The sequence below is a fragment of the Haliotis rufescens genome, unplaced genomic scaffold (genome assembly GCF_023055435.1).
Source record: "Haliotis rufescens isolate VD_foot unplaced genomic scaffold, xgHalRufe1.0.p SCAF_14, whole genome shotgun sequence".
Lineage (NCBI taxonomy): Eukaryota > Metazoa > Mollusca > Gastropoda > Lepetellida > Haliotidae > Haliotis > Haliotis rufescens.
The window spans coordinates 4,753,275-4,768,496 of NW_025963824.1; the positions used below are offsets into that span (position 1 = coordinate 4,753,275).

Here is a 15,222-nt window from a genome sequence, read left to right on the forward strand (position 1 = left end):
CCAGGTATGCGTGGGTGTTTGATTTCTTGGTTGGTTTTTTTAGCTTATGTAGTATAGTATAAGACTATATTTGGAGGTATAAAATAAAATATTTGCACTTCTAATCACACTGATTTATTGTAAAGAACATTGTTAAGTCAACGTTCAATGATTGACCACAATCAAATCCGGGTTCGATAACACGACAAGAAAGTATCATGTCATCTGTCTCAGTGCAGAAGCATAGCGAGTAAATACCTGGTAATTAGGTGCACTGTTGCTCAAGAAGACGAAGTCATCGATAACACATGCCCTTTGAAATAGACGTACAACGGTAAAATGCGACTAAGGGGATCGGGTGTTCAGGCTCGCTGACTTTGTTGATGCATGCCATCGTTACCAAAGTCTCCAAAGTGCTCATGATGTCAATCACTGCATTGTCTGGTCCAGACTCTATTATTTACAGACCGCCGCCATATAGCTCGAATATTGCTGAGTGCGGCGTTGAACAACAAACAAACAAACAAACATGTGGATTCGAACCAATGAAATTCGGTTTTATCTCGATAAATTCCGTCAAAAGGTATGTGCTGACGCTTGGAAAACCAGACTTGGGGGTTGATGTTATGCCATGCAACAGTTAGGCGTTGCTAAATGCGGCGTTAAACATCAAACAAACCACAAAATGCATAAAGTCACCAAATATAGTCATATACTAAACTACATGAACTAATAACATCCCCCAAAACAACAAAACAACAACAAAACAACAACAAAACCTTAATACTCAATACATCCTGAATAGGAAACGGCACTAGTGTGTATGCAACAGTGCATGAAGAAATGTTGAACGGTTTATGAGTTATGCTCCAGAAACGAAACATACGGTAGAATAGACTGAGCCCTTTTTTCCTTTTGTTTTGGACGGGGGATAATGGGTGACTTGTCTCAGTAAAACTATGGCGACTAGATATCTAGGTATATTTAAGACAAGTTCACTGCTTGACCACAATTGACAGACAATTGTATTCGTCCTCCGCTCAGTTTCTGGTGCCGTATGTGTTTATTCCATTTTGAATCCAGTGATAGAATATCATCAGGTATATCTGATTCCAAACGCAGATAACATAAACGTTCTAACAAGAACTTGTCAAAAGCAATCAGCAGATCGGGACATGATATTTCTAGCAGGATGTAATCTATTCAACCGACACTGGGCAACACCTTCCAAACAATTGTTACAAACTTGTCACCGTGAGAGTGTTTGACATTGTATGTGCTGTGATCGTAGAGTCAGCTATCATCAAACATGCAACAGATGCACATGCAGGACAGATATAGCAGTGTATATAAAGCCACCGCCGGCCATGTTGTCACACAACTCCCTGCAAGATGGTCGCCGTTGTACTGATACTCTGTCTGGTTACTGCAGTCTCTTCCCTGAATCCGGGGACGTCTTGCACCTGCCATAAAGGTAAGACAGATACTCTGTGCATAGGTAGAGGGGACGTCTTGCACCTGCCATAAAGGTAAGACATATAGTCTGTACATAAATACAGGGGACGTCTTGCACCTGCAATAAAGGTAAGACAGATACTCTGTGCATAAATACAGGGGACGTCTTGCACCTGCCATAAAGGTAAGACAGATACTCTGTGCATAGATACAGGGGATGTCTTGCACCTGCCATAAAGGTAAGACAGATACTCTGTACATAGATACAGGGGACGTCTTGCACCTGCCATAAAGGTAAGACAGATACTCTGTGCATAGATACAGGGGACGCCTTGCACCTGCCATAAAGGTTAGACAGATACTCTGTGCATAGATACAGGGGACGTCTTGCACCTGCCATAAAGGTAAGACAGATACTCTGTGCATAGATACAGGGGACGTCTTGCACCTGCCATAAAGGTTAGACAGATACTCTGTGCATAGATACAGGGGACGTCTTGCACCTGCCATAAAGGTAAGACGGATACTCTGTGCATAGATACAGGGGACGTCTTGCACCTGCCATAAAGGTAAGACAGATACTCTGTACATAGATACAGGAGACGTCTCGCACCTGCCATAAAGGTAAGACAGATACTCTGTGCCTAGATACAGGGGACGTCTTGCACCTACCATAAAGGTAAGACAGATACTCTGTGCATAGATACAGGGGACGTCTTGCACCTACCATAAAGGTAAGACAGATACTCTGTGCATAGATACAGGGGACGTCTTGCACCTGCCATAAAGGTAAGACAGATACTCTGTGCATAGATACAGGGAACGTCTTGCACCTGCCATAAAGGTAAGACAGATACTCTGTGCATAGATACAGGGGACGTCTTGCACCTGCCATAAAGGTAAGACAGATACTCTGTGCATAGATCCAGGGGACGTCTTGCACCTGCCATAAAGGTAAGACAGATACTCTGTGCCTAGATACACGTTTGAAATAATGAATAGCTAGGTGATCTGTCGTGTTTTCGTTGATTGTAGAGATGTTCATTTCAATGTCTTTCGACAATCATACATTAAACGTATGGAATATGTTTCGTTGGAAAATCGTGACTTTATGTTTACTCTAACTGGATCAATGTTTCTGCTGGTAAATATCAGAATGGTCCTCCAGCAGTATCGAATCTACGCTCGACGGTTGTGTTTGTTTGTTTGTTGTTTAACGCCGCACTCAGCACTATTCCAGCCATATGGCGGCGGTCTGTTAATAATCGAGTCCGTACCAGACAATCCAGTCATTGAAATCATGAGCATGGATCCACGCAATTGGGATACGATGACAGTGATTTTGTTCATGACAGCACCAGCGCAAGAAACATTTCTGATTTGAAAGAATCTATTTTACAAACCGGACCGGTTTCAACATTGATTTTACTTTATAAGCGTTTGGAAATTTGGATTGAAGTGTATTATAAGTAAGTGTAGCAATATAGTTTGGACAGAAAACCCGATGAACGACGACTAACTGTGTACACTGCGAAATTCAGGAACATTAATACTGTTTTACATTTTGAGTTACTCCATCACATACTGCGACGTCATGTCTACCCATGATAATGCATGAAATATGTGTCCTTAGAATGTTTGACTATTGATTTTACCATCAATATTTCAAATCATCATGTCTCAAGGATCGTTTTACAAATATTAGCATTGACGTAATTATTATTTTTTTTTTCAGAAATTGAATTGTGTCATAAACTTTGATTACTAAGTCCTGTATGAAATACATTACTTATTAATATTGTTAGAAAAATTTGATAACTAAGATTGTCAGTGACTGTACCCACCAAGGGGTTTGAGGTTGTGCAAAACGATTGTCCCTCGTAGATGGTACGTAAGACCATGTCATTCATAATATATTTATTACTGCCACACTTTTTAATCTCAGAATATGTTTTTTTAATTCGGCGAAATTTGTCACTAATCGCCAACACCTGATTCATTTGAGAGTGACGTTGTGAGAACTACATATCATCGTCTGAAAACTCAGTAACGTAACAACGCTAAAACACACAATTTCAAAATTTCAGACTCTAAAAGTTCAATCATCTCCCTAACTGACCAACTTAAAGCCCTGCAAACGTAAAATGTCAACAGCAGTGATTTTGATCACATTGCGTATCGGGTCCTTAGTGCGTTTCGTCAGGCTGTAAGACTCCATTAATGTAAAAACCCAAAACAGCATATTAAAGCTTGTTCGTTTCCCAATTACCATGGCAAAAAATGTTCCTAATTACCATGGTAAAAGTGTTCCCGTTTACATGGTAGAAATGTTCCCGATTACCATAATAAAAATGTTCCCTATTACCATGGTAAAAATGTTCCCGATTACCATGCTAGAAACGTTCCGATTACATGGTAAAATTGTTCCCGATTACCATGGTAAAAATGAACGGAAAATATCCAGCGAATCGTCGATTTACGAATTTATTCAAGTATGAGTGACGTGTTTTTGCTAATAAATTAGGGAAACTATGACGTTATCGTTTGGATATCATGTCGGAAAATGCGTATTCATGACAAATACTATTATACTATTTACAATAAATGAATAAAATTTTATCCCTGAAATATGTTGTGTTTTACCTATATACTCATATCATTTTCATACCTTTTATACGTAAACTATGAAATTAGTATTGATGTACTTTAAGAAAGAAGTAAAGGAAACAAAAGTTAAAAATATAAATTATACGCCTCGTTGTGTTCTTTTCACTGCAGTCAAGGGGCGGTCGGGTAGCCTAGTGGTTAAAGCGTTCGCTCGTCACGCAGAAGACCCGGGTTCGAATCCCGACATGGGTACAATGTGTGAAGCCCATTTCGGGTGTCCCCCGCCGTGATATTGCTGGAATATTGCTAAAAGCGGCGTAAAACCAAACTCACTCACTCACTCACTCACTGCAGTCAATCCTAATTTTTTCGATCATTAGTATTGATGTACTTTAAGAAAGAAGCAAAGGCAAAATGTCAAAATAAAAGTTATAGGGCTCATTGTGTTCTCTTCATTGCAGTCAGTCCATGTTCTTTTAGGTCATTATTCACTTTTTGGGTAAGAGGTCTTATAAGGTAAATGCAGCGAACATGCCCCTGTGTATGGCTGAGATTTGCTTTTCTGGCACCAAAAGGTATTCCTCACGGCTAATGCCCAGCAGTTCACTCAAAGTACCCCTACCGTGCACTACCCGACCTTTCCACTTGCACTTCAGGGACACGGGGGGCCCAGTCATCTAAAGCGCCGCTATTCGCTTTGCATAGTTGTGTCCACTTAGCAGGTCAGAAACATAGGATTGTTGGTTCGAATCCTCGTTCAGCCAGATTATGTTTCTATGTTTGTCAGCACCATGCTCATGGGTTTCATCGAATTGGTGAACGTCCCAAACCAACATCATTTCGCTCCCCTCTCCCCCCTCTCGCTCCCCCCCGGAAGAAGGCGCCGATCCATCTCATCCCACCTGTGCTCGATTGGTGCGAGATCAGGGGAGCAAGCCGGCCAGGGATGACATTCACGTTGTTTTGTTGAGGAGAATCCTGGACAAGTCGAGCAATATGAGGCTGGGCGTTGTCGTGTTGAAATGTAATGCCTGGGCCATGACGACGCATAAATGGTAGAACAACAGGGCCGATGATCTCGTCGCGGTAGCGCTGACCATTGAGATTTCCTTCTACCACTATCAAACGGGTCCTTTGAACTTGTCCCCACTGCATGGCCGTCCAGCGTACTCGCTGTCTGCACCACTGTAGACGTGCTTGACGGCGGTTTCCTGGGACGTCTGGTGGGTCTTCTGCACATCTGACGTACGTTTTGTGAAGATATTCGTTGAAGGCCAGGGATGCTGCTTCTTGCAGTCACTGTTGCTGGCTGGAATCGATTTCGTAGATGTGTTGTTCGTATCCAGTTGTCTTGAATCCCGTTAACGCACATGTTTTTATACCGATCTTGGGTAGGGAAATGCATGGGGCTTGCATAAAAGTCGACTTTTGCATGGAATGCATGCTTTTAGTAGCGTTTTTGTGACTTGATTCCATACATGTACTACAATATTGAAAACCAAACTTTATTTGTTTGAAAAATACACTTAAATATTGGTGCCACAGGAACTTGTTGTTGAGTATACTTTGACGATTCCAATTTTACAGAGAAAGTTTCCTGATCACATCAACACGCTTCCGTCTTGTATCTGTAATTGTACGACGCAATCATTCCAGATCTGGTCTGGATAGATGATTAGATCTTGGCGTTCCGTGTCCAGGCTGACAACCGGATCTCTGCCTACCAGACCTGGATGAACGACGCCGTGTACCACGACAGCCCCATCATTCCGTGGATGATCAAGCTCCCAGTGTACATCCCTTCGTACATCACCCAGATGCCACACCCACTTCAAGAGCAGGATCGTATCGATGTGGGAACAAGCCAATATCAAGCTGGTGAGTAACCGTGGGGTGTAGTACCTATATGAGCTGTCGAACAACACTCTAGGGTGCATGTACCTATATGAGAACATGTCAGTATTAAGCTGGCGAATAACACATAATTGGAGTGTATGTATCTATGTGAACAAGCCAATATCAAGCTGATGAGTAACCGTGGGGTATAGTACCTATGTGAGAACCTGTCAGTATTAAGCTGGCGAATAACACAAAGTTCGAGTGTATGTATCTATGTGAACAAGCCAATATCAAGCTGGTGAGTAACCGTGGGGTGTAGTACCTATATGATCTGTCGAACAACACTCTAGGGTGCATGTACCTATATGAGAACATGTCAGTATTAAGCTGGCGAATAACTCAAAATTGGAGTGTATGTATCTATGTGGGAACAAGCCAATATCAAGCTGGTGAGTAACCGTGGGGTGTAGTACCTATATGATCTGTCGAACAACACTCTAGGGTGCATGTATCTACATGAGAACATGTCAGTATTAAGCTGGCGAATAACACAAAATTGGAGTGTATGTATCTATGTGAACAAGCCAATATCAAGCTGGTGAGTAACCGTGGGGTGTAGTACCTATATGATCTGTCGAACAACACTCTAGGGTGCATGTACCTATATGAGAACATGTCAGTATTAAGCTGGCGAATAACACAAAATTGGAGTGTATGTATCTATGTGAACAAGCCAATATCAAGCTGATGAGTAACCGTGGGGTGTAGTACCTATATGAGCTGTCGAACAACACTCTAGGGTGCATGTATCTATATGAGAACATGTCAGTATTAAGCTGGCGAATAACACAAAATTGGAGTGTATGTATCTATGTGAACAAGCCAATATCAAGCTGGTGAGTAACCGTGGGGTGAAGTACCTATATGATCTGTCGAACAACACTCTAGGGTGCATGTACCTATGTAAGAACATGTCAGTATTAAGCTGGCGTACAACACTCTAGGGTGCATGTATCTATGTGAGAACATGTCAGTATTAAGCTGGCGAACAACACTCTAGGGTGCATGTATCTATATGAAAACATGTCAGTATTAAGCTGGCGAACAACACTCTAGGGTGCATGTATCTATATGAGAACATGTCAGTATTAAGCTGGCGAACAACACTTTACGGTGCATGTATCTATATGAGAACATGTCAGTATTAAGCTGGCGAATAACACATAATTGGAGTGTATGTATGTTGGAGCAAGCCAATATCAAGCTGGTGAGTACCACAGTGGATCGTGTGAACCGATGTCAGACTATTTTAGTATTAAGCTGGTGAGTAACACACTGGGATGTATCTACCAATGTGAGTGAGTGAGTGAGTGAGTTAGATTTTAACGCCGCTTTTAACACTATTCCAGTTATATCACGGCGTGTCAGCTTAATGTGGGAGGAAAGCCTGAACTGATGCAGGTCTCGGACGTTTACCACTTCGGTGAAACCCACGAGTATGGTGCTGACAAACCTAGAAAGATTATCGGGGCGACACGGGATTCGAACCCACGATCATAGGTTTCTTGCGTGCCCAAGGGACGCAAATCTGCACAGCATAGACGACTGGGCCACCCGTGCCCCCTCTACCAGTGTGAGAACATTTCATTATTAAGCTGGTGAATAACACACTGGGATGTATCTACCAGTGTGAGAACATTTCAGTATTAAGCTGGCGAATAACACACTGGGATGTATCTACCAGTGTGAAACGCAAGTCGAGTATGCAGTATACATGCTATTTATTTTTTAAACAGTAAAGACAATAAATACTAGTAAGGCAAGAGTGACAAAAAATTGACTGGAGACAGTTTAATGGATTAAAAAGCAGATGACATAATTGTTTTTTTCAAATGTTAAGGGTTTACACAGTTTCGGGTCAATACCCAAAATGTCAGTCCATACCTGGTGTGACCACCATTAGCATTGATCACTGCCACACATCTCCTGTATATTAAGTGGATCAGACGATTTGTGAAGGCCCTAGGGATCCTCCTGCACACATCCAGAGCAGCTGTGCGTAGTTCATCGGCAGTTGTAGGGACTGGGCGCACATTGTGCAGACGCCTTTGAACCTCATCCCACAAGTGTTCGATGGGGATCCAGATCAGGTCTGAGGCCTGGTTACGGTAGAACAAGGATGTTGTGTTGTTGCAGAAAGGCCATGGTAACTCTGGCAACGTGGGTACGAGCGTTGTCCTGCTGGAAAATGTGTTGTTGATGTTGGAACAACGTTGGGTCTGATTACTTGGTCCATATACCGCTGAGCAGTGACGCCGTGTCCCCGACCTTGACCAACATTCAGAAAGCACATGGATCCAAGTCTCGCATTAAGTCCAATCCCTGCCCATATCATGACGCAAGGTCCAGCCCATGGATCCCTTTCCACAACGTTTCTGTCAGCGAAACGATCACCTCGACGCCGCCAATTTCTGACTCTTCCGTCTGCATGGGAGACACAAAAGCGACTTTCATCAGAGAAGATGACACGCCTCCACTCACGATGACGTCAATTGCGATGACCCTGTGCCCACTGAAGTCGTGCTTGTCGTTTCCGCGATTGGAGAACAGGAAGACGTGCTGGTTGGCGACATCTGAGGTTGTTGGAACGGAGACGTCGGATCACAGTGTCCCGGCCAATGTGTTGCTATGGTCTGTCGAGCACTTTCACTTGCAGGTAGGAACGGATATCGCTGGTGTTGAGGGGTAATCTGCCGATCTTGTCGAGGTGTGGTGACCGTAAGACGACCGCTCCGAGGAAGGTCATCTGTGGTCTGTGTAGCATTGTATCGATGCAGGAGACGGTAAATTGTAGTTATGTTATCTTTGAAATGACGGGCAACATCTTGGACAGACTCGTCCGATAGCTTGGTGTCTCTGAATTTGAGTTAGGCTTGGCATTGTTGACCAAGGAGTGGTATGTCCAAGAATCGGCCACAGTTTTATATCTACTTCAGTTCGTGACAGTTCGTGCAGTTTCGATGATACCCACATATTCATTGAAATAGTGCGTTTTGGCGATTCGTTTTTTGTGTTGCGTTTTTACTCGGGGCTTCCAAAATGCAACCACAAATATTGATAACACCATCAGGCTTCACTACATGCTAAAACTCGTATCAATTTATGGTTCCGTGTTTGTTACCTATTTGCTTAAAACCACTAACCGCCTAACTGTTGCATGGCATAACATCAACCCCCAAGTCTGGTTTTCCAAGCGTCAGCACATACCTTTTGACGGATATTATCGAGATAAAACCGAATTTCATTGGTTCGAATCCACATGTTTGTTTGTTTGTTTGTTCTTCAACGCCGCACTCAGCAATATTCCAACTATATGACGGCGGTCTGTAAATAATGGAGTCTGGACCAGACAATCCAGTGACTGACCTCATGAGCATCGATCCACCAACTTGGATCGATGACATGCATCAACCAAGTCAGCGAGCCTGACCACCCGATCCCGTTAGTCGCCTCTCACGACAAGCATAGTCGCCTTTTACGGCAAGCATGGGTTGCTGAAGACCTATTCTACCCCGGATCGTCACGGCTCGAATCAACATGTGATGAGGTTGAGAGGTTACATGTGATTGACTGCTTTGGAAAATAAGGCATCGCTGTTGTGGTAAGTGTGTCCTTCAGTAGCTGTTGCCTAGGTATTTAAGAGGTTGAATCTGCGGGTAAGTTTATAGATGAACGTTATCTCATCATATTGTAATAGGTGCCCTCTAAAGCCTGTGAAAGGCCCCCAGTGACAGTAGAACTATACAAATATTTGACAAAAGGTCTGATGTTTTACTGCGGTGCTTTGCGTTGTGTTCTCTTCTCCATGTGCAGTATTCTCATGTCTTCATGTTCTAGGAGGCTCCTGACCGGGCTACCAATTATAATTATAGATAAAACACAAAGAATGAAAGTGGATTTAAAGTTTATTTAACAGAAAAAAACAGGGGCAAAATCCTCTCTTATCTATAACCTACGTAATTTTCCCTCTTCCCTACCTACGTAAACCAATTCAACTTCTTAAACTTGTTCTGTTAAACTTATTCAATGCTACTCTACTTTTCCCCCACGCATACCTCTTAATCTAATATCTAAACGAACGCCCTAAAATAGATAATAAATGATCCTGATTCAGGACGCGGGAGCCGACTGTATCTTAACACTGGTGAGTGCATGACGACTGACGATTTCCTACCCCGGGTGGACTTGTAAAGCCAACACGCGGACCATGTTACCAGGAAAACGGACACAACCAATGAACACACTCCTTACATCTCGGCTCTCCCAATCATGGCTTCCGCCTAGCCGAGCATGCAAGAACCGTGGCATGCCAGCCACTACGCCCGCGTGGGCATAAGCTTCTTCACAGGGACTACAAAGATAGGTACTACGTCAGCCGTTCAACTCCCCCTTAAACTAACCCACCCACTACGTTCTTAAATAGAACGGGTAGGGCAAGAACGCCGTGCTAGTTAAAATCGGGAAACAACACAGATAAAATTAAAAATTAAGACTACTTAAAAACTGAAAAAGACAGGACTCGAAACAAAAGCAGCCGGGGGCAAAACTATAACAAACAAACAAGGACAGGGCGCCGCGCCCTGCTCAATGAGGCTGAGGGGAACACCAGATTTACATTCCATGAGGTTAGCTTAGCTGATCAGTTAACAGGATTAGGGATTTTGTAATTGTGTATTGCCATCGTATGTTATATACAACCAAGAATGTAACCTCACTAATCTCACTAATCATAGGTAAAGGTGTTGCTGCTCAAAGACAGCCAGGAAAAAGCCTTCATTCTTTTCAACGGTGCATGGTCCAACAAGACCAGCTGGTTCTCCCAATCCCGAGTCATCAACTCCACGTGGTCGGATCTTAAGACAGCCACCGCAAACATCTTCAGTATTGCAGGGTAAGGCCACTTCAGATGCTGATATGCTGGTTGAAGCTTAGGATAGATGGGTTTGGTTTGGTTTGGTTTAGTTTAGTCTGGTTTGGTTTGGTTTGGTTTGGTTTGTTGTTTAACGCTGCACTCAGCAATATTCCAGCTATATGACGGCGGTCTGTAAATAATCGAGTCTGGACCAGAAAATCCAGTGATTGGTATCATGAGCATCGATCCCAACTGGGATCGATGACATGCATCAACCAAGTCAGTGAGCCTGACCACCCGATCCCGTGAGTCGACTTTTACGACAAGCATGGGTTGCTGAAGACCTATTCTACCCCGGAATATCTTCACGAGTCTTAGGAAGGATGGGTGGATGTAGGTTCATGGACTCGTAGAGGGCTTTGATTTCTTCTTTTCAAAATCCGTGTTGACAAGCTCTTGTATTTATGAAACAGCGACCAAACCGTCAACAGGCGTTTCTTCATGAGTTCTGTCTATAACCACTGCGCTGGCGACTACTTTTGGATGGACATCATTGACAACAATGAGGGCTACAGGCCATGCTACTTTGATAAGGTAACTAGGTTTCCGAAGATCATCTATTCCGCGAAATCTACGACAGCCAGAGGCGGTCCCGAATTATTGGTCCTAGGCAGACTGTAACGACCATCGGCAGGATGTATCGGCCCTAGGTAGGGTGTATCGACCCTTGGCAGACTGTAACGACCATCAGCAGGATGTATCGGCCCTAGGTAGGGTGTATCGACCCTTGGCAGACTGTAACGACCATCGGCAGTGTGTATCGGCCCTAGGTAGGGTGTATCGACCCTTGGCAGACTGTAACGACCATCGGCAGGATGTATCGGCCCTAGGTAGGGTGTATCGACCCTTGGCAGACTGTAACGACCATCAGCAGGATGTATCGGCCCTAGGTAGGGTGTATCGACCCTTGGCAGACTGTAACGACCATCGGCAGTGTGTATCGGCCCTAGGTAGGGTGTATCGACCCTTGGCAGACTGTAACGACCATCGGCAGGATGTATCGGCCCTAGGTAGGGTGTATCGACCCTTGGCAGACTGTAACGACCATCGGCACGATGTATCGGCCCTAGGTAGGGTGTATCGACCCTTGGCAGACTGTAACGACCATCGGCAGGATGTATCGGCCCTAGGTAGGGTGTATCGACCATCAGCAGGATGTATCGGCCCTTGGCAGACTGTAACGACCATCGGCAGGATGTATCGGCCCTAGGTAGGGTGTATCGACCCTTGGCAGACTGTAACGACCATCGGCAGGGTGTATCGGCCCTAGGTAGGGTGTATCGACACTTGGCAGACTGTAACGACCATCGGCAGGGTGTATCGGCCCTAGGTAGGGTGTATCGACCCTTGGCAGACTGTATCGACCATCGGCAGGATGTATCGGCCCTAGGTAGGGTGTATCGACCCTTGGCAGACTGTAACGACCATCGGCAGGGTGTATCGGCCCTAGGTAGGGTGTATCGACCCTTGGCAGACTGTAACGACCATCGGCAGGGTGTATCGGCCCTAGGTAGGGTGTATCGACCCTTGGCAGACTGTAACGACCATCGGCAGGATGTATCGGCCCTAGGTAGGGTGTATCGACCCTTGGCAGACTGTAACGACCATCGGCAGGATGTATCGGCCCTAGGTAGGGTGTATCGACCCTTGGCAGACTGTAACGACCATCGGCAGGGTGTATCGGCCCTAGGTAGGGTGTATCGACCCTTGGCAGACTGTAACGACCATCGGCAGGGTGTATCGGCCCTAGGTAGGGTGTATCGACCCTTGGCAGACTGTAACGACCATCGGCAGGATGTATCGGCCCTAGGTAGGGTGTATCGACCCTTGGCAGACTGTAACGACCATCGGCAGGATGTATCGGCCCTAGGTAGGGTGTATCGACCCTTGGCAGACTGTAACGACCATCGGCAGGGTGTATCGGCCCTAGGTAGGGTGTATCGACCCTTGGCAGACTGTAACGACCATCGGCAGGGTGTATCGGCCCTAGGTAGGGTGTATCGACCCTTGGCAGACTGTAACGACCATCGGCAGGGTGTATCGGCCCTAGGTAGGGTGTATCGACCCTTGGCAGACTGTAACGACCATCGGCAGGATGTATCGGCCCTAGGTAGGGTGTATCGACCCTTGGCAGACTGTAACGACCATCGGCAGGGTGTATCGGCCCTAGGTAGGGTGTATCGACCCTTGGCAGACTGTAACGACCATCGGCAGGATGTATCGGCCCTAGGTAGGGTGTATCGACCCTTGGCAGACTGTAACGACCATCGGCAGGGTGTATCGGCCCTAGGTAGACTGTAACGACCATCGGTAGGGTGTATCGACCGTTGGCAGACTGTAACGACCATCGGCAGGATGTATCGACCCTTGGCAGACTGTATCGACCATCGGCAGGATGTATTGGCCCTCGGCAGGTTGTATCGGCCAACGGCAGGATGTATTGGCCAACGGCAGGATGTATTGGCCAACGGCAGGGTGTATCGGCCCTAGGCAGGATGTATCGACCCAAGGCAGGATGTATCGACGGTGAGATTAATAATATATTCTAAAGCTTGTGTGTTTGTTGTTTAACGCCGAACTCAGCAATATTCGAGTTACATGTTGTCGGTCTGAAAATACTCGAGTCTGGACCAGACAATCCAGTGATTAAAATCATGACCATCGCTTTACGCATTAGGGATACTGTGACATGCTTCAACAAAATCAGCGAGCCTGACCACCCGATCGCATACGTCGCCTGTTACAACAAACATGTTTTGCTTATGGCCCATTGTAACCCGTATCTTCACGGGCTTCTTAAGTAATCAAATATTGCAATTTTCTGGTCGTAATGTTTAAGTAATATAAGTTCTTATCGGAGTAAAGGCTGCATTTATGTTTCCTTCTCTCCTGAAGCCTGGGCATATAATTTGTACTTCAGATTTCGAGTATGCTGACGGCATGGCGGTTCTGGTGAAGCTTGTACAGTAAAGAAAAACGTATTCAGTGTATTGTAAGAACCTTAAATAAATCCAGCATCACAGGAAAACTGAATGCTTTATATTTTCAAACGACGGATACTTCATCAGCAACATCTTGTGACAACCTCCTGCAGCTACGACTTCACAGACAAAGGTAGAAGTGCAGGTGTGGTGGGGTTAAGCTGAACCAGACCAACTTACTCCTCAATCAAGATTAACACGATAGGCGGCCGGGCTTTCTCTGTCCTCTGAACGTTATATTCACTATTTTAGTATGCTGGCAAACTTAGTGTTCTCTCAGAAGAGACATACGAGCTCGATGAATCACTTCCGCATTTAAGGTACACCTTCATGCAGCTGGGACATACAATTACGCCTCAGGGTAAAGTGACACATGATTTCATCGGACTTTCTGTCTCCTAAGGGTGCAACGACACATGTTCTGATCGGACTTTATGCCTCCCTTGGGTGCAGCGACGCATGTTCTGATCAGACTTTATGTCTCCCCAGGTTGCAGCAACACATGATCTGATCGGACTTTTTGTCTCCCAAGGGTGCACTACACATGTTCTGATCAGACTTAATGTCTCCCCAGGGTGCAGCGACACATGATCTGATCAGACTCTATGTCTCCCCAGGGTGCAGCGACACATGATCTGATCGGACTTCATGTGTCCCCAGGGTGCAGCGACACGTATTCTAATCGGACTTTATGTATCCCCAGGGTGCAGCGACACATGATCTGATCTTTCTTTATGTATCTACAGGTTGCAGCGACACATGATCGGATCGGACTTTATGTCTCCCAAGGGTGCAGCGACACATGATATGATCGGACGTCGTGTCACCCAAGGGTGCAGCGACACATGTTCTGATCGGACTTTATGTCTCCCCAGGGTGCAGTGACACATGACCTGATCGGACTTTCTGTCTCTATAGGGTGCAGCGACACATGTTCTGTTGGGACTTTATGGCTCCCCAAGTTGCAGCGACACATGATCTGATCATACGTCATGTCTCCCCAGGGTGCAGTGACACATGACCTGAAAGGACTTTCTGTCTCTATGGGGTGCAGCGACACATGTTCTGTTGAGACTTTATGGCTCCCCAAGTTGTAGCGACACATGATCTGATCATACGTCATGTCTCCCCAGGGTGCAGCGACACATGATCCGATCGGACTTCATGTGTCCCCAGGGTGCAGCGACACGTATTCTAATCGGACTTTATGTATCCCCAGGGTGCAGCGACACATGATCTGATCTTTCTTTATGTATCTACAGGTTGCAGCGACACATGATCGGATCGGACTTTATGTCTCCCAAGGGTGCAGCGACACATGATATGATCGGACGTCGTGTCACCCAAGGGTGCAGCGACACATGTTCTGATCGGACTTTGTCTCCCAGG

At 45.4% G+C, this 15,222-nt stretch overlaps 1 protein-coding gene across 1 annotated transcript in view; it reads left to right on the plus strand.

Moving 5' to 3' along the window:
- Nucleotides 1–13,848, plus strand: part of LOC124111859 — a 53,577-nt gene extending 39,729 nt beyond the window's left edge. Inside the window, exon 5 of the mRNA XM_048395686.1 lies at nucleotides 13,773–13,848. Coding sequence (XP_048251643.1) covers nucleotides 13,773–13,822 — 50 coding nt within the window. The 3' untranslated portion in view covers nucleotides 13,823–13,848. The remainder of the gene's footprint in view (nucleotides 1–13,772) is intronic.
- The last annotated feature ends 1,374 nt before the right edge of the window (nucleotides 13,849–15,222 follow it).